Raw genomic sequence first — 19,029 nt, forward strand, 5'->3', positions numbered from 1 at the left:
TCATTTTTAAGTCTTACCTATTAAGAGTGGGATGTCACTAAAGTAAAGTAGATGCAGGGAAAAAAAGACTAGAGAGTGGTCTGTGTAAAGAATGAACAGGGGTCTAGGAAGAACCTTGTAATTACCCTTTGCATCCCTTCTCACTCTGTGTGACTCCCTGAGAGTAAGAGGCATGACACTGCACGCTTCACAAAGGGCTTGCTGGCAGCCTTGTTCAAAGCCTGCACTAGGAGCCAAAAAAAGCCGCTAAAGTCATGCTGAAGAAGGGATCCTTTTCACATGTGTCGTTACCATCTCAACAGTGTCAAAACATATGGGATTTAAAGCATTCTGTCAAGAGTAGAAAAGCAGATCAGAATATGCTCAGGTTTTCTGTGTGGGGGTGGGTGGGATAAGAGTGGAGAATGACAGATGGCTTCAATAACAAGGCACATCTCACTGAAGCTACTGGAACAAAGCATATCTTCAGAACCTAGGAATTCCATTTCTCTTCCTCAACTCCTGTCTTAGTGGGACACGTCTCCACTCCTTTCTATGTCCATGGTTAGTACATTCACTTGGGCACAGTCATTAAAACAGGACAAAACAATAAATCTGCAGAGAAGATTAACAGATGGGTCTTGCCTTATAAAGCCCTGAAATGTACACCTTTTTGTCCTAAATTGATGCAACTAGAGATTAAATAAAGGAGGGAAAAAACCCAACAACCTAACAATCTAGATTCAAGTTAATGATGCATCAACTGTGTTGGTACCAAATCCCTGAGGCTCCTGTGTTGAAAATCTTGTTTCATGGCAAAATGTTATTGTATCAACCAGTGTTATGGTGTCACTATGAAACAACACATATATACAAAGAAAGGGCTATGCACTAGAAATCCAGGCGCGAGCTCACTAATGCAAATCTCTTCCACCCAGCTGTTTCTTACCGCTAAGACATTTCCTTAGCTGACAGCTTAATAGAGAGAGAAGAATTTTTTTTAAAGCACATCAGGGAGGAAAGAGATTCTAAGCAAGCTACAGATGTGACTAAACAGTAATTTTATCTCTTCCCCACTTTGTTCATAGTTTTGTTTTTTAACTTGACATTAAGTATACCAAGGAATCTCTCAAGGCACTTATTCTAGTCAAAAACAAATAAACAAGGGGGAAGACAGTGCTTAGTTTGGTTAGTCTACTCTTCTAATCTAAGTGCTCAAAATAATTCCTATCACCTTTCCACTTTTAAATTTGGGGTTACTTAGAATTCATTTTCTCTTAGGTCTTATTTATTGCTTTCACTTATACATAATCTAACAGACTTCATTCTAATTCATATTTATTAACTAGGACTACTGTTATAACAGTGCTTTGATAACGTCATCAAAAGGTGATCTAAGACACCTTGTAAAAGCAACTTGCTTCTTGTAGAAATTGATTACTTACCCATCTGGTCAGCAATGCTATCCTCACTTCTTTGCCAGCTAGGTATTGATTTTCCGCTGCCACCGATATCTGATTGGGTGTTCTGCCTGTCAATGGAGGCCGGGGATCTGCGGCTCACTCCAAACCTGTGGTGATTTCCGCAAAGGCAAAGACAACATCAGGGACCTTACCCATGAGGGGAAGGCAGGCCTGGGTATAAGGAACTAAATTTTAATGACCCGCACTACTGGTTTTTGCTTACGTGTCTGTACTTGTATACACACCCTGGTTCGTGTTTATGTGGGTGTGGAAATGTGGATGTTGTGGTCAATATACATCACTCTGCTCAGAAAGGTATGTACGCTATGTAAACAAACTCCTAACAACAAGGGCAGAAGCCATTGGGACTGAGCTAACCTAAGATATGTAGTGTAAGAAACCAAAATTTCCTAAGCCCTCCTACAGCCAAGTTCAGACCTATTCACAGCCAAAAGAAAAATTTCACAACCTAAATATTAATATTCCATATGTAGCTTCCAAATGGTACATTATGGAGGTTTGTTTCTCTTAACTTGGTAGTTTAGTAAATCAGTAAGTCAGTAGCTCTTGGAACACGTATTTTCTGAGTACTAGCTCTGTGGTCTGAAATACAAAGATTACCATCATTTAGATCATGCAGCAACCATGTTCAAACTGTACAAATTTTAAATTGCCTTTGGGAAGGGCAATCTGGAAGCAGGTAAACTGGCCAAAAATAAAGGCAAATGTTTATTTCTGGAAAGAACATTTAGCTATTTAGTGAGCCAGTTTTATTTTTCCCTTCATAGAATAATAATACATCCTTAATTAAAGCATATGCCTTGACTAGCAATATCAACAAAGTAAAGACTGACTGAGCCCACGAAAAAGTGGCAGAGTGTAGAACTTAAACATTCATACGGACATTGGGCATTTACTAATTTATATGTGGTTACTAATGAACTTATGCATAACCTATACAATAAAAGACCAAACAGGAGCTAGGAGCAGTGGCTCACACCTGTAATTCCAGCATTTTGGGAAGCAGAGGCAGGAGGATCACTTGAGAACAAGAACAGAGACTGGCCTGGGCAACAGTGTGAGCCCCCAGTCTCTATAAAAAACAAAAAATTAGCCGGGTGTGGTGGCCACTGCAGTCTCAGCTACTCGGGAGGCTAAGGTGGGCCTGGATCTCGCTTGAGACGGGCCTGGATGAATTGATGCTTGTAGGGTGTCTTCCTTGCTATAGGCTGATACATGTGTGGGCAGAACCAGCAAGTGGGGTACTGGAAAGGCAGGAGATAAATAGTAAAAAAGACCTGGAGCCAAGTTCCAACCCCCACCCAATAGGACTGAACAAAGTCACTGAATATTTGCCTCAATTTCTTTATCTGTAAAATGGCAATTCCATTATAAGAATCCAAGGAGAAAAATATACATAAAGCATCTGCAAAGTAGAAGGGGCTAGAAAAACATTTATCTTAATAAAAGTCTAATTATACCATCTCCCGTTAACTGTTACACAAACGCAGTTCATGTAGATACACCATCATAAGGCTCATTAAGCAAAGCTATCTCACATACTGATGTAGCACTTATCAAAAATAAAAACCTTGATTTATGAAAGCTTCTAATTGATTAAAGTGCTCATTTAAAAAAAGGACTCACAATTATACTTTTTGCCATCTTCTCCCTAAGGGTCCTTGTTTCACTCATAAGAATAAATATACCTATTTATGATCCCATTCTAAATCTGTATTAAGATCTCTTTAAAAGGCATGGAGATAAAAGTTAGAGATGGATTCTAATCACGCTTTTACTTTTTTTTTTTGAAAGAGACACTCCCGGACTCAAGTAATCTTCTCCTGCCTTAGCTGTCAAGTATCTGGGACCACAGTGCCCAGCTTGCTTTTATTTTTTGGTAGCAGTGTAAACTAAAGATAACCTTTTAAACATTTGAACTTAATTAAAGCTGAACATTTTTCTGGCCCTCTTGTTTTAGGTAAACAATAAGGTAAGACTATCTTTAAACGCTCCTTTGAAAAACATTTTCATCTGATTAACTTACAATTTCATTTCTCATATGTGCCCCCCACCCTCATTTTACTGTATGCCAGAGTATTAGGGATACCCAGTCCTGAGGAGCTCAGACAAAAGTTGTTCTAAATTTTACTTGGTGTTGTTTTTGAAGAGTTTAATTGTTCCCTTGTTTGGAGAAGCACATAGTAGTTTAAGAGTCACAGTTAGATTTGAAGGAGTTTTGTTTTTTTGTTTTTTTTTGAGACGGAGTTTCGCTCTTGTTACCCAGGCTGGAGTGCAATGGTGCGATCTCGGCTCACCGCAACCTCTGCCTCCCGGGTTCAGGCAATTCTCCTGCCCCAGCCTCCTGAGTCGCTGGGATTACAGGCACGCACCACCATGCCCAGCTAATTTTTCGTATTTTTAGTAGAGACGGGCTCTCACCATGTTGACCAGGATGGTCTCGATCTCTTGACCTCGTGATCCACCCGCCTCGGCCTCCCACAGTGCTGGGATTACAGGCTTGAGCCACCGTGCCCGGCCAGATTTGAAGGAGTTTTAAGTAATCATTTGGCTGATACATGCAATACATTCAGTGAACAAGGACTCTACCTTATGAGGCCATCCACTTCTTTCCAGGGCAGGCTGACAGCTCTGAAATATCTTCCTCAAAATGGGCTGGAACCTTCTTCTCTATAACTTTCATTTACTGGCCTCAGTTGTTCTCACAGACAAGCTTGATCCCTCATCTAAGAGTGCTGGAAGAAAGCTTGTGGCCTCCTCACCTCAACAATTCTCATCCTTGGCTGGCACATCCGCAGTTCTTTCTCCCACATGGTCTCCAAGCTCCTCATTTACCTGGGCCCCCTCTTTGGACCTGCTCTGCCTCGTTGGAATTCCTTAAAGTGTGTGATCTGAAAATAAATCTCCAAGGAGGGCGGAACACGTCCTATGTCTTTTAAATAGTTTTGCTTTTTAACTACCTCTCATTCCCATCCTAAACTTGTACAGGTGCCTTTTCCACTTTGGAGGATATAAAAGTGACAAAATCTGAACTGTGAAACTAAACAATATATATAATGGACAAACGAATGCAATTTGATTTCTTTGCCATTGAGTTCTTTGTAGAGGCTACAGGAAGATAAACTTCCTAAGAAGTAGTTTAAACCAGCCATGAAGGCATTTTTCTATCTGGAATATTAACTAAATTTTCTCGTTTGTTTGTCTGCAAATTGATTAAGGCTGGCTGAATGGAAGTCATTTTACATGTCTGAGTCCAGATGAAAGAACTGACGTCAACAGGGACCATGTACAATGGGACGAAGGCATACCTACCCTTCAGGCATGGACTTCTGCCTGTAGGTGCCCCCCACAGAGCCCGTATCACTGGATGAAGACAGGTTGCTAGGAGAGTTCCGACACTGGGATCTTGCTAAAGCCATGGATGAGACCGTCACATAGATGTCCGAACCAGGAGACAGCCTGCATGTGCAACGCAGAAACATGAAGTCAACAATTCAAAGGGAAAATCCCAAGGCAATGCATGATGGATAATATCATATAAATGTGACAAAAACAGCAACTTCATGGAGATAGTGAAAATGAAGCCAGCTGGAAGCCTACAAAAGAAACCTTCCCATAAAATGACTCCCTAGGGGAACAGCTGGAAAACTGCCTTGAAGAGGGTGGGGGTGGGTGTCAAAATATAACACGGAAAAAAGATCTAGAAAACATGCATGCTTCCAAAAGCTAACAGAATTCAACTGGCTAAATTGCTCATGCAGTTTCTTAGTATGGCAGAGCAGAAGATAATTGAACCCAAGTGACATTAACATAGCATTTAATTCCAATTTCTCACACTAGTCTTCCCAGAGTGGATGACCACAGTAACAGTGGTACATTTTTTGTGTGCTTGTTTTCCAATTTTATTATTCAGAGTCTGGAATGAATATTCAGATTTTGCTATTTAGTAAAATTTATAATTTTTGTTGGTAGTAGTATCACTATATAAAAACCTCCATGAAAAAATGTGTAAACTGCAGTTGTTGAATTTAACTAGAATTACTCAATGTATATAATATCACCATAGAAGTGTACTCCACATGGCCACCTCATGTATCTGTTTGTGAAGTTATGGATCCTTCACACTGCCAACTGGCTGTCAAGGCAGAAACCATGGCTTTGTGGTCAGGACAGACATATTTTTCCCCTCTCCTCCTCTACTCTGGTAGGCAACATGGCAACTACAGGGACATCAGTAAGTGATGCTATGCTGACAGTTGTGACTAGGTGTAAGCTAACCCTAAGTAACAATGGTATTTTATTTCAGAAGCAAATGCTGGCACAAATGACTCGACTCTTATGGCAGGGGAGGTCATCTCCATTTTATAACTTAGGAAATGAAATCTAAGTCATCATTCAAGTTCACAATAAGCCAGGTATCTAGACTCTAAGTCCAGTGCACTTCATGCTAAATTACTACTGTCCCCTAGAGAAGGCCTGGGTTTTTTTGTTTTTTTTTAAACTCAGACGGTTTACAATGGGTCTGCAGGCTCAAACAACTTTACACGTAAAGCTATCCTAAGGCAAATCAAAGTTCTGAAGCCTTGAGATGGAAGCTGCCTCACTGGCAGAGGCCCTGTCCCACAGTGAACCAACTGATCTTCTGAGAGGGCCAGATAGTAGTTCAGGTATAGAAAGCTGAGAAGCTTTTCAAACAGAAAAAGAATAAGGATAGATACTAAAAAGTACAACTCCCAAATTCATCCATGCCCAAGGGGCAGATCTGATTTGAGAGCCCAGATTTATTTCCGGCTGTCTCCTAAACATCTTCATGGATACCTTTCACCAGCAATCCAAATCAGACCTTGTCAAGAGTAACACGTTTTATCCCATTCCCTAATGGCCCAAACTGTCCTTTCTATATTTGTTATCTCAAGCTAAACATGTTTTTTTTTTTTTTGGTACCACAAAATGGCTTTATTCACAGGACAACTTGAAACTGCAAGTCATGTGACTAGTCAAGCTAAACATCATGAAGCCATTTTTTTCTTCCTCTTTCTTTACCTTCCAGTCAATTGTGTTAATTAAGTTCAACAACTATTTACTGAGCACAAACTGTGTGTCGGCACTCTGGTGCTGGTCCTGAAAACAGAAAGACAAAGAAGATACCTAGTTTCCAACCTGTTGAGGGGCTTCTGAGTTCTCTCACGTTCAGCCTAGGTCAGTACAAGTGTCCCAACGGGTCTCTCGACTTCCAGGATCTCTCCACCCCATTCCTCCCAAAGCCCCAACCCACCCTCTTAGTCCAAGTCATCCAACTGCTAAAAGCCTATCCAAAGCTTCCCTTTGCCTACAGGATAGAGGACCAACTCCCTGGTACCCTCTATAAGGCCTTGAACTATGTGACAAAACCCCATCTTCATTTCCATTCCCTTTAATGGCTCCATGCACCCTACATTCTGAGACAGTTGAGGTGTTCCAGTGCTGACTCGACCCATTCACACTATTATTCATCTTGTTCTCTTTGCTGGAATGCCTTCTTCCTTTGCTAGCTACTCACATAAAATCCTTTCTCTTCAAGGCCTGATCCCAACATCATAGCTCTGAATTCATAAATTAGAATCTCAAATCCCATGACAGTCTGTTCCGTGAACTATTACACCATGTCGTATTCAACAGTTATTTTGTGTGTATTTGTCTCCCTTAATGTGAATTAAGATTTTGTCCTTAAGGGGCCAGGACTGAGCCTTATTTAACTTCACATCTCTGAGTGCTTAACACATTTTCTGAATGAAGGAGAATCCTTATCAGCGGTGTAAAAAATGAAGAAGAGAAGGGGGATTCAGGACATGTACCATAGTTATGTCAGATGCCCCAAGTCAGGGGTTCTGAACTATAGTGGGGCTAGATCCCTTGAACAATAGTTGGTCACTAATAATGAAGTACCAACATTTGTCAATAATTTAATACAAGCAATTATGACAGACTGAAAGTTAATATGCCTTCTAAAATGCAAGAAAAAGGAATAGAGTTACCGGTGATAAAATTATGTCTAAGCCCAAACACCCATGTGAATATCATCAATTTTACCTATAATGGTGAAAGAACTTAGGACAATGTCTGTTCTAACTAGGGTAAAATGGGGCAAATAGGGAGACTTGAGATGTCAGTGTTTGGGAAATGTGGTGAGAAGAAAAAGAGGCAGGGTTTGTAAAATCCTCCTACTACCATTGTTGACCTCATTGTTGCTGTACAGAGTGTGAGAAATATGGGCCAACCACCCACTGGCACTCTCATTAGGTTGCCAGATCTCGAAGTAGAGTATGCGTGGGGCAGGTATGGTAAGGCCACAGACTAGTGGGATACCAGTTCATCTCTACTTCAGGTAATGTGTTTTGATAGGAGAAGATCCAAAGACATTCATCTGGGTACCATAACATGGGTTTCTCTTCATTCTTTTCCACTGAGACACTGCACAAATTTCTCACTATTATTCTAAAGTAATTAACTGTAAGATGGTCTGAAAGGGGTGGGAATGAGAGGAGTTGGTTATGAAAAAGAAAACCAAGTAAGGATTAAGGAATGACATGAATCCAAATGTAACAAAATACCACATTCCTTTCAGCCTGAAGAGTTTGGCTCTTACACACACACCTAATAGAGAGAAACTTCAAATATAGCTTCATTTCATAGCTGCTTTGACTTTCTCACTGCAAAGGAGAGGAGGTGTTACAGAAAAATAGAAAAAAGGAAACAGCAGTAGAACATTAACCCAGTAAAGGTTAATGCAACATGTAGGAGTCTGATGATTTTTTTTTTTGTCTTGGGGTAAACAAGCAATGCCAATGAAGTATATTTACAGTGAATGTTAAAATGTTTATGCTTCTATGAGGAAGTTATAACATAATTCCATAGGAAAAGTCAAGACGTAACCTTTACATTTGTATTTAGAGTTTGTTTTTCTTACCCTGCTCTCCAAAACGTATATATTAAGCTAAGAGATCTCAGGCTAGTTCTCAACCTCAGCTTTCTTATTTGGCAAATGCATCAGAAAATTCTATTTGGTTATTGGAGTTATCCCAAAGTGAAAAAACAGCATTTCCAGAAGGTTGGCATTCATTCCCATCCCTCTTTTGCATTTATATAACTCAATAGTGGCTTTGTTTTCTGACTGTTCACACACATAGAAGACACATAAAGCAAATGATGGAATGCCACCCAAATGTTTTTACGACTCTAGATGTATGTATGCTAGGCAAAGAAAAATTCAGAATTAGCCCTTATTCTGATGACTTACAATTTTTTCCAAATACTCTGAATTCGATACTATCACACAAATATTATTTGAAAACAGACCTAGTGGGAGAGTGAGAGGCACTGCCTGTCTGGGTACTGGCAGTCCCCTTCTGCAGAGATAGCCCGCGGCTGATTATTAGAAGTTGGGCTTATTGCTATCCTGCCACTTTGAGGAAGTGCTTCAAGAACTGGGAGCAGTACCTCTTACACTGGCTCACATAGGAAAAGCAGCACACTGACCTCCTGAATCTCTGTCCACCCCACCCCACCCCACCTCACAAGTGTACTCTGTTTTAAGGATTGCTAAGTCAAGTGAAGTTACAGCAAGATCACAAGAGTCTTTTCTTCTCTTATGAGACAAATCCAGATCTTTCTGCTTAGTCTTAAAGAGCCCCAAACGTCTGGTGTTAATGCCCCAATAGGTTTAGAGGATGAAAATTAATACCTCTTTCAACTGCTGTTGAGATCTTTCCATTCTGCTGAATATAGGCAATATTCTTTCTAAAGAATGCTCTCTGGTCACAGAGAGGAATTCTGTAAATCTTTTAGCATAATTTCAGAATATTTTCTTCCCTACATGTTTATAAATTTAGTCAAGAAATAACTAAACATTTTAAAAATAACTGATACTAAACATTCTCTGTGGCTTCCTTCTGCTGAAATAAAACACCAGGGCTTTTTTATTGTATGTAGCAATTGAAAAAGTCATGATCATCACTATCAACAGACATTATTTCCACAGTCTTTTGACTATAGTTAATGCTACACTTAACACCAGCTTTTCATTTATATGCAATGCATTTCACTGCAGTGAAAACAAAGAGTTGAAGGGGCTGGACATTAGGAAGAGATGGCACAAGATAAGTCCTTCATTCTTCCAGAAGTAGTCTCACACCAGGCTAAAAGGGAAAAGAGGGCCGACACACACACACAAACACACACACACACACACACACACGGATTTCTAATACAACCACCCGTCCTCCACTAAACCTATTGCATGAATCAACTCACAGGATAACATATATAGTGCCAATATTAATAGATACTTATTAAACTGATCACTCCAGATTATGACTGATCACAACTTATCAACTTATGGGTAAGGAATTCTAAGTGAGAAGTTGATGTTAGAATATTTTCCTAACTGATTAGGTAGGATTATTACATGTCTATTCCATTTCCTACTTTTTATTCCAAGGTGAGACATGTACAAGGACATAAGGCTCTCAGTAACCCAAGTGCAAGCAGTGAGGTAGTGGTATAAACAACTGAGAGCATTTCAAATAGCAGCAGTGACGGACAAATTGAACGCTTGAGTCCATAATTAAGCACAGCATTTTTACCACAACTTAGCAATTAAAATGCAATCCAACCAGGGAACAGGACCAAGTTAAAGTCCTCTGTCTTCAGCCATGTATATCAACTAAGATTCTTCCAGGATTATGTAAAAAAAAAAAAAGAGAGAGACAAATCTCTACAAGGATTCAAGGTGATGTAATTGGGTGCTATATCCAGACTAGAGTTTGAACAAATTGTGCTCGACTACAAGCAACTTGTGCCTGGTCTCTTTCTCTCTTCCTGATGTGTACTTTGTGAATAGCACTTTGGATTTCGAATTTGGGATGTTCCACCAGCAAAGTTTAATGCAAATATGCCCAAAATTAAAAGAAAAAAATGAAATTTGAAACATTTCTGGTCCCAAGCATTTTGATAAGGGATGCTGAATCTGTATTATGCTAATTAATCTTCACAGACTCTAAGAGGTGGGGCCTCTTGAGTCACGGGGATGCTAAAGTACAGAAGGACAGGACCCTGCCCACTGCCACACACTCCCAGTAGTGTAGCCAGGATGCAAATCATGGCCCCTGGACAGCACAGCCTACACTCCTGGTGCCTCTAGGAGTTTCCAGGCAAGTCACACTAACACACAGGTGGTCCTGCAGAGTGGAAGCCAGTATAAAAACATTTCCCTAGGCTGAGTGCATAACAGCTATTTTGAGACCCAAGTAATGATTAATAAGTAACTGAAGAGCCTGAGCTGGGCACCGTGCTGGAGCATCCTCCTCCTGTTCCTGGGACACTCTGGAGTTTGTAAATGAAGGGGAACTGGGAGGTGTGCCAAGCTCAAGCCATTGTGCTTATTTCCTGAATGCCTGAATAGGAACCACTGTTGCAGTATCATCTAAAAACGTGAACTTGCAAATCACATCAGCTCTAATCCCAACATGGATGCCAGAGTGCACTGTTTCCTGTGAGGAGTGGAAAACAGGAGCCTTCAGAGTCCACTGACTTTAAGTTAAATATGGCCCTCTGCTCTTCTCTCTTGTCTTGGCTGACAAATACAACACCAGAATTCAGTTTCAACTAAAACCTTTCGAAGGAGTCAATCAAAAAGATCTTGCATTTCACTTTGAGTTAATTTTAGAAAACCTCTACCAGCAACATACTTTTAAAATGAAGTATTCTAAACTTAGTCAACAAAAACCAAAGAATTCTACTTAAATCTGCCTTTAATGCTACAGTTTTATCAGACTATCAAGTGCTTCGCCTTTACCTATCATTTAATTTTTATAAGAGGAAATTGGTTTATTTTCTCCAAGATAGATTAAATTCTGTCCCCGGTTATTTAAATAAGCCCTTTTAATATTAAAGAGTCATTGCCACAAACGGAAAGTTGAGGAAACTCTTTGGGTGGAAAGTTGGACAACCATGTGAAATGTAGACATAAGATGGTAAACTACTCTATGGGGTTTCCTGGTGTGATTACCAAAGAAAGTTTTTTAAAAAGCGCATTGGGAGCCTATTAAATGCCAGAGTCTGTGGCGGGTATTTGGAATACAAAGATGAGTAAAACAGGCTAAGTTTAAAAAAATGGACAAATAACATTAGAGCGAAGTTTAATAAATTTTGTGAGTGAAGATACCAGGCGGTGGTAAGAACATTCCTAGTAGGGCAATTAAGGTAGAAATGGGAGGATAAGCATCAAGGGGAACATGGTGCTTGCAGAGGAGAGAGAGCCATTCACATGCCTAGGGATTGGCGGGGAGGTGCTGACGATGACAGGGGAAAAGGGAAAGGCAAGGCCACATGGACCTTTTTGGGAGGAGCAGGGTCTCACTGTTACCTAGGCTGGGGTACAGTGGCATGATCATGGCTCACTGCAGTCTCAACTGCCCAAACTCAGGTGATCCTCCCACCTCAGCCTCCCAAGTAGCTGGGACTACAGGGACATGCCACCATACCCAGCTAATTTTTAAAAATTTTTTGTAGATACGGGGTCTCACTATGTTGCCCAGGGTGGTCTTGAACTCCTGGGCTCAAGTCATGCACCAGCCCTGGCCTCCCAAAGTGCTGAGATTACAGGCATAAGCCATAGCAGCCGGCCAACACAGGCAAACTTCCTGGGGAGTTGGACTTGATCCTGAAGGCTGTGTGGAGCCACGGAAGGGCTATAATGAAAGGCACAGCCTGAGGAGCATTTCCATTTTTATTAGGTCTCCTTTCCAGGGGAAGGCTGGTAATTCTATCTGGAGGCTGTTGGCAACAGTTTAGGTAAGCAAAAGAATCTTAGTGCAAAATGAGAACTTCTAAGGCAATGGCAGGAATGTGTGTGGAGATGGGATAATGGCGTGTGGAGGGGGAGCTGACAACAAATCCTACTTCTGCTCTGGATACTCAAGTAGATGGCAAAGCTGTCCACCAAGGTGGGTAACACATGAGACAGAAAAGGCAGAAAAAGGGGTAGGAGTGAAAAAGGTAAAGTCAACTTGAACTTGTGAATGTGAGACACTTTCGTGACTTTCAAGTGCAGATGTTCAGTAGGTAGTCAGGTATATGAATATAAAAAGTAAAAAGAGACCAAGGCAAAACAGATCAACTAAGGAACTGCCCACATACAGATGACGGTTGAGGTTGCTAAAGTGGTTGGACCACCTAGAGGAACTGCACAGTGTGGGATTCAAACAAAAATGAGGAAGAAATGGGGAACACAAATTTCAAGGTGATAAGATAGGCGCAAAGAGCTGATGATACAAAAAAATCAGGAAAAATTTTGGAAGACAAGGAAATGGAATTTGAAGGAGGAGGGAGTAGTGAATGGTATCAAATAAGCTAAGGACCTAACACCATCCAGAAGCTTTAGAAATGTGGAAGTCAGCTGGGTGCAGTGGGTCTCATCTGCAATCCCAGCACTTTGGGAGGTTGAGGAGGGAGGATCACTTAAGGCTAGGAGTTTACAACTAGTCTGGGCAACACAGTGAGACACTGTCTCTATAAAAAATATTTTTAAAACATTAGCTGGGTGTGGTGGCATGCACCTGCAGTGATAGTTACTCAGGAGGTTGAGGTGGGAGGGCGGCTTGAGCCCAGGAGTTTGAATTGACGGTGAGCTAAGATCAATGCCACTGCATTCCAGTCTGAGTGACAGGGTGAGACCCTGTCTTAAAAAAAAAAAAAAGAAAAGAAAAGAAAAGAAAAAAGAAATGAAAGGAAATACTGAAGTCAATGGGCAATGGGGACCCAGCTGGAGCAATCCCAGGGAAGTTCAAAATTCTCATGATTTCAGGATCCTCATGACTAGGCACGAAGCTGTGATCAAAAGGGGCAATATTTGGAAAACACAAGTCCTGAAGTTTCTAACCACAGCTAACATTCGAAATAAAAGAAGATTAAACGTTAAATGGTGCTTGTTTTGTTTGAAAGCAGAAAATGACACAGTGGAAGATTAGCTTAGAATCTATATGAAATAACAAACATAGAAAGTATTTCCTTAAAAATCAAGACTGAATGGTCATATGGCTATTACGCTCTCTGAGAGGTTTTTTCAGTTTGTTTCCATGATACTCATACCCTATATGGTGCTGGAGTCTGTAAGCAAGGAGGAAGGGAGGCTGCAGATGTGGCTGTCATAACTGCAAAAACAAAAAAGGCCCCTGTCCAGCTTCTTAGAGTTACGTGCAGAGGACTCAAGTGGAGTGACAATGACATCCAGGTAAAACTCGGAAGTACCAAGTAAGTGTTCAGTGAGTTCTAACATCAAATATTTACATAAAGGCTGGTAATATCAGCCTAAAAAAGGAGAAAAGAAACTCATTTTAAATGCTGAGATGTCTGTTGTTTATCTAAAGCCCCTCAAATAGCTCAACTTTTATAAGCATATTAACACAGGTCAGGGTTTTATTGCTGATCCCCCATTATGTTTAAAGACAGTAATGTATCAAATTCAGTGTGCCACAGCCAGTAATTTTCATTTCAATCCCACCCTTAAGCTCTAGGTAAATTTGAGGCCAAAATAGTGATTGTATCATATTACCTATTTCTGTTGAATGAATGTTAATTCTGTTAATAAATACTACTTCCACAAATACTGTAAAATTCTGTAATCAGAAAGCCACCTGAAGAACATAAAACTCATATATTCAAACCAAATAGAAATTAGACTTTATTTAGATGGCAAATGGATCACCAGTTCTTACTATGTCAGTTTCTCTTAACTATGTATAGAGAACATCATCCAACTGAAGAATTTTTATTAAAACTCAAAACACCAACATACTTCAGTATGTCATAAAAATCCTGACCTTGATATTAAAGGAAAAATATTCCACAGTTTTTTTTGTTGTTGTTGTTCCTAACGCCCTTTAGGTCTGGGATATTACACACAAATTAAAGAAAAACTATGCTTCTACAAGCAGGAAATTAGTGTTTTCACCCAAAACAGACTGTGTTGGATCCAGCCATGGTGACTTAAGTGGGCAGATTTAGGGAGCACTGGCCGGCAGAATAGACTTGAGATGGCTGCTAACCTAAGCGTAAGTATAGCTGGTTTCTCTATGGTCAAACACAATTCCCCTAACTGGGGGAGAAAAAAATGAATGCAAGGAACAACCATAAGTATTAGGCCATGCCATTACCGGTAGGGTAAGATTCCAGGTGCGGGAGACCCTGAGATTTGTTTTCATGATTTATGATTCCTCTGAAAGGCCCAAATCATACTTGGTGAGTTTCCTAGGTACAAATGTAAATGCCACTCAGGATGGCACTGACACAGGGAGAGTCAGATGGATGAGGGGTACCCTGGTACTCCTCACTTCTAGATCTCAATAAGATATTTTGTTCTCAGTAGGACTAGAAAGGGTACACTTAAATTTTTCAGTTACATTTTACTAAATTTCATGGAGAAAATTATATTCTGAAGTGAACTTTATGTATCCGGGGACTCAAGAAGGACTCTGGAAGCTATTCCCGATAAAAATCATGAATCTGCTCTATCCTCAAATACTCCTGGAGTCACAGTAGCAAAACAAAGTTCTGAAACATGGGTTGAGTAACTCTTATCCCAAATTATCTGGACCAGAAACGTTCTGGATTTGGGATATTTTTGGATTTTGAAATATTTGCATTACACCTGAAGTTGAGCATCCCTAATCCGAAAATCTGAAATCCTCCAATGGGCACTTCCTTTCAGTATCATGTCAGTGCTCAAAAAGTTTTGGATTCTGTAGTACTATGGATTTCAGATTTTTGGATTAGGATATTTAACTTACTGTACCTTCTCTTTATGCCTCAAAATTAAAAACTTAAAAAGATATTTTTATTAAAAATTAGGAATGATGTGGTAAGAAACTAAACTTCAAATTTTCAAAGAAGAAGAATATCCAACCAATTACCATATATTTCAAAATGAAGATGAGCCAAATCATCTTAATATCCTGGAAATTCAGGACTGAGATCTCACAAGTCATCTAAGCCCTGCATCCTAATATCTGAAATCCTAGACTAGTGTACTTAACATATATCAGAGACTAAGGGGGCAGTGAGTAGAGGTTAAATTTTCCTGAAAACCTTGTCAGCCCCACCTACAGCCCTTTCAACTCTGCAGCTTGGAGCCTTACAAACTACTTTAACAGTTTTCTAGAAGGAGCACTTGATGAGATGTATTTTCCTATGGGTAAAGTAAAGATGAAAGGCAGACACGAGTATACACAGAAATTACCTCTAGAACTCAAGGATCTACATCTGGAAAAAATGGAGCTCTGCATTCTCTAGCGCTAAAAACTGCTCCCATCAAAATATGATACTCAGCTACAAAAAATTTTTTCCTTTTTGAAGGTCAGTATGACCGGCAAGGAGCTTCAGTTTCTGGTACAGAAATTAAATTCAACATGGAATCAAAACACATTCTCAAATGTAATATTGTATAAAGGAAATGACACAAAACCAATTTCACTTGTGAAAGCCTGCTGATTGTTCTGGAGAGAAAGAAAACAGCACAGAGGGGGGGAAAAAGGTCCTTCTCTACACAATGATTTCCTGGGTTCATCTTTCAAATTGTGGGCCAAAACATAAATTCCAGTTAGCACACCCCTCAGAGGCAGCCAAGTCTGGAATATGTCGAACAAAGAATTTACTCAGAGGTCTCTTGGATGTTTTCCTCCTCAAAAATAAGTAAAGAGAGAGGAATCCAGATGGTAATAGGGCCACTCTGGGAGAGGAAACTTTTATTGAGATAAATAGCAAGGCTCTGGAAATAGAGTTCCAGGATGAAATGAGAAACTGTAGAAAGATGACTATTTTTTGGTTTGTCTATTGTAATTAAATTTTATTTGTCTGTTTTTATTAAATTTCTATACAGTATCCTAGTAAGCTAAAATAGTTAAGTGGCAAAGTTTTATGCAACAGCTCAAAAGTCAGACTAAGATAAAGACTTCATAGTATGATTTCTAAAGCTTCCTGCTCTCTGCTCTCAAACTGGAGTGGTGATGATTAACATGTATGTGGGAACCGTTTTCCATGGCATCCTGCTCCTGCCAGACCTGGTTCTTGCCGCTCAGATGAGTCAGGCTCAAGTTACAGCTTCCACTTCGACCCTCCCTTCTCCCCAACACAGTTCCCGGAATAGAGACTTTTCCCTAGCTCTAAGGGTTTTCACAAGAACATTCGGAGATGTGATCAAGGCAAGCAGAAGAGATGTGGAAAGGACAGTGGATGGACAGAAAGAAGTTGACTTCTAGGCCAGGTGTGGTGGCTCATGCCTGTAATTCCAGCTACTTGGGTGACTGAGGCAGGAGAATCACCTGAACCTGGGAGGCGGAAGTTGCAGTGAGCTGAGACCGCACCACTGCACTCTAGTCTGGGCGACAGAGTGAGACTTAGCCTCAAAAAAAAAAAAAAAAAGTTGATTTCTAGCAGATGATGAACAGATTATTCAATTAAACTATCTCCTCCTTTAGTGTACATGATTCAAGGTAACCAAATTTACAGTGCAATTACCTATAATCTATATAGACAACTTCTATTCCCATTTTAAAAGTACTTAATCTAGTTTAATTTTAGGCCTGGACTCTAGTTCAAAATGCTGCAGTTTACTGTTAACTCCAGACAAAAGTGCTGGGGCATCCTTGTAAAGGCAGAGTTAACCCATTACCTCTTACAAGGGAACCCTCTATGGCTTTCAATTAAACCACAACCTTTGGGTTCTTACTTTCCAGGATCCCTTGGTCCCTTTCCCTTTGGCGTATTTTACTCAGGACTAAGTGTTTTAACTTACCTTCATGTGTATCATCTTCTCCTCACTATTCTTTCCTATTTTCAGAGTAGTGAAAAATGTTTGTATTATACTAGGTTTCCTTCCCATAATCCTTTATTAATAAAGTGACACTAACACAGATATTCAACCAAAAACCTGCACTCTGTTGTTCTTATATGGTCACTGTCACCTCAAAGAGTTGCCAAATTCTAATCCACAGGGCCACTAAGCATGTAGTAATGACATCTATTGATCCTCATATGGAAATTAAAGAGCAAAGCAAAACGCCAGTGTGCAGAGCTGAAGGCTTTGCTAGAATCGATCTCTGTTTATCCCTATGGCTTTGGAACAGTATATGCTTTGAAAGCCACTATGGTATGCACCTCAGTTTAATTCTTCATTTCTAGTAAAATATGAGAAGGCCTAAAACTATAGCTTATGGGTCTGTGTTACTTACATTTGGGACAGAGATGTAGAGCAAACCTTTGAAGGCACACTTACCGCCTCTCTAGTGGGCGCCCGTCACTGGAGATGCTTCGAGGGATGTTGGCGGCTCTTTCTGGAGGAGGTATCTTCCCATCTCCTTTTCCAGCATTCAGCCGTGAGGTCATGGGACTCTGCACCTGGGATGGGACTTGAGGTGAATGAGGCCCCTTGTTGGCGTTCCTCTGCCATTTGTTATTATTTCGGAAGGGAAACTTGAACTCGTATGAAACACCTTCGTTCATTTTGTACTCCATAACTGGCATGCGGTAGGTTTCGGAGCAGCTCCTATTAGGGGCAAGGCACAGGGAGAAACACAATGCATATGGCATTTTCTTGTTGGTGGAACCACACTGATTCTCAGTAACACTTAAAATGGATCCGAAATTTCACCCTATGTTTCAAACCACCTTTCAATCTTTGGGCCCTATACTTACTTTCTTTTCAAAAACCAGAACCCCAGGAAGTATTACAGTAGTATTTTCCTTTACTCAATCCCAACTGTTGAGTGTTAGATGTGGAATCTTTAAAAAACAGTGGGACCCATGGTCACCCAGGGGGTGGCCAGACTACTGAGACCTGAGGAAGAAAAGCCACCAGGACAGCATGACAGGGGCATACCTGAGAGCATGCAAGCAGCTTCACACTCCCGCCACTGCACACTGCAACCACGCTCCAAAAGGGTATACATGCAGCTTCACACACCTGCCACTGCACGTTGTGACCGGGCTCCAAAAGGGTGTGCAAGGGTGTCACGGTGCACAGTGGCAGATGTGTGAAGCTGCTGGTACAACTCACATCTCCAAGGAGTACTTTCTTCTTGGGGTCTTATCAGTCCCCCAAATCCCCCCAAAGCCAAGGGTGACCTTTAATCTGGCCCTATGCTCAAGGCTCCACTCGATCCCTTTTATGTTTTAATGGCAATGGCTTTCAAAATTTTCAGATGACAACCTAAGTAAGAAATACATTTCACACCAGGACACGGCACCACCACATACAACCTAAGTAAGAAATACGTTTCACACCGGAACACAGCACCACCACATACAACCTAAGTAAGAAATACGTTTCGGTCATGAAGTCCTTGCATTGACAACAAAAGTCAAAATAGACAAATGGGATCTAATCAAACTCCACAGCTTCTGCATGGCAAAAGAAACAGTCATTAGAGTGAATCGGCAACCAACCGAATGGGAAAAAATTTTTGCAGTTTACCCATCTGACAAAGGGCTGATATCCAGAATTTACAAAGAACTAAAACAGATTTACAAGAAAAAA

General features: G+C 40.5%; 1 protein-coding gene across 16 annotated transcripts in view; it reads right to left on the minus strand.

Moving 5' to 3' along the window:
* The window catches only part of SIPA1L1 (signal induced proliferation associated 1 like 1), a 398,250-nt gene that overhangs the window by 38,103 nt on the left and 341,118 nt on the right, over positions 1–19,029 (minus strand). For all 16 annotated transcript variants that reach the window (XM_032245719.1, XM_032245716.1, XM_032245723.1 and 13 more), the window contains 3 exons: positions 17,770–18,039; positions 4,776–4,922; positions 1,425–1,549 (listed from right to left, as the gene is read on the minus strand). In XM_032245719.1, coding sequence (XP_032101610.1) covers positions 1,425–1,549; positions 4,776–4,922; positions 17,770–18,039 — 542 coding nt within the window. The remainder of the gene's footprint in view (positions 1–1,424; positions 1,550–4,775; positions 4,923–17,769; positions 18,040–19,029) is intronic.

Source organism: Sapajus apella, unplaced genomic scaffold (genome assembly GCF_009761245.1).
Source record: "Sapajus apella isolate SASKATOON/1434 unplaced genomic scaffold, GSC_monkey_1.0 scaffold59, whole genome shotgun sequence".
Lineage (NCBI taxonomy): Eukaryota > Metazoa > Chordata > Mammalia > Primates > Cebidae > Sapajus > Sapajus apella.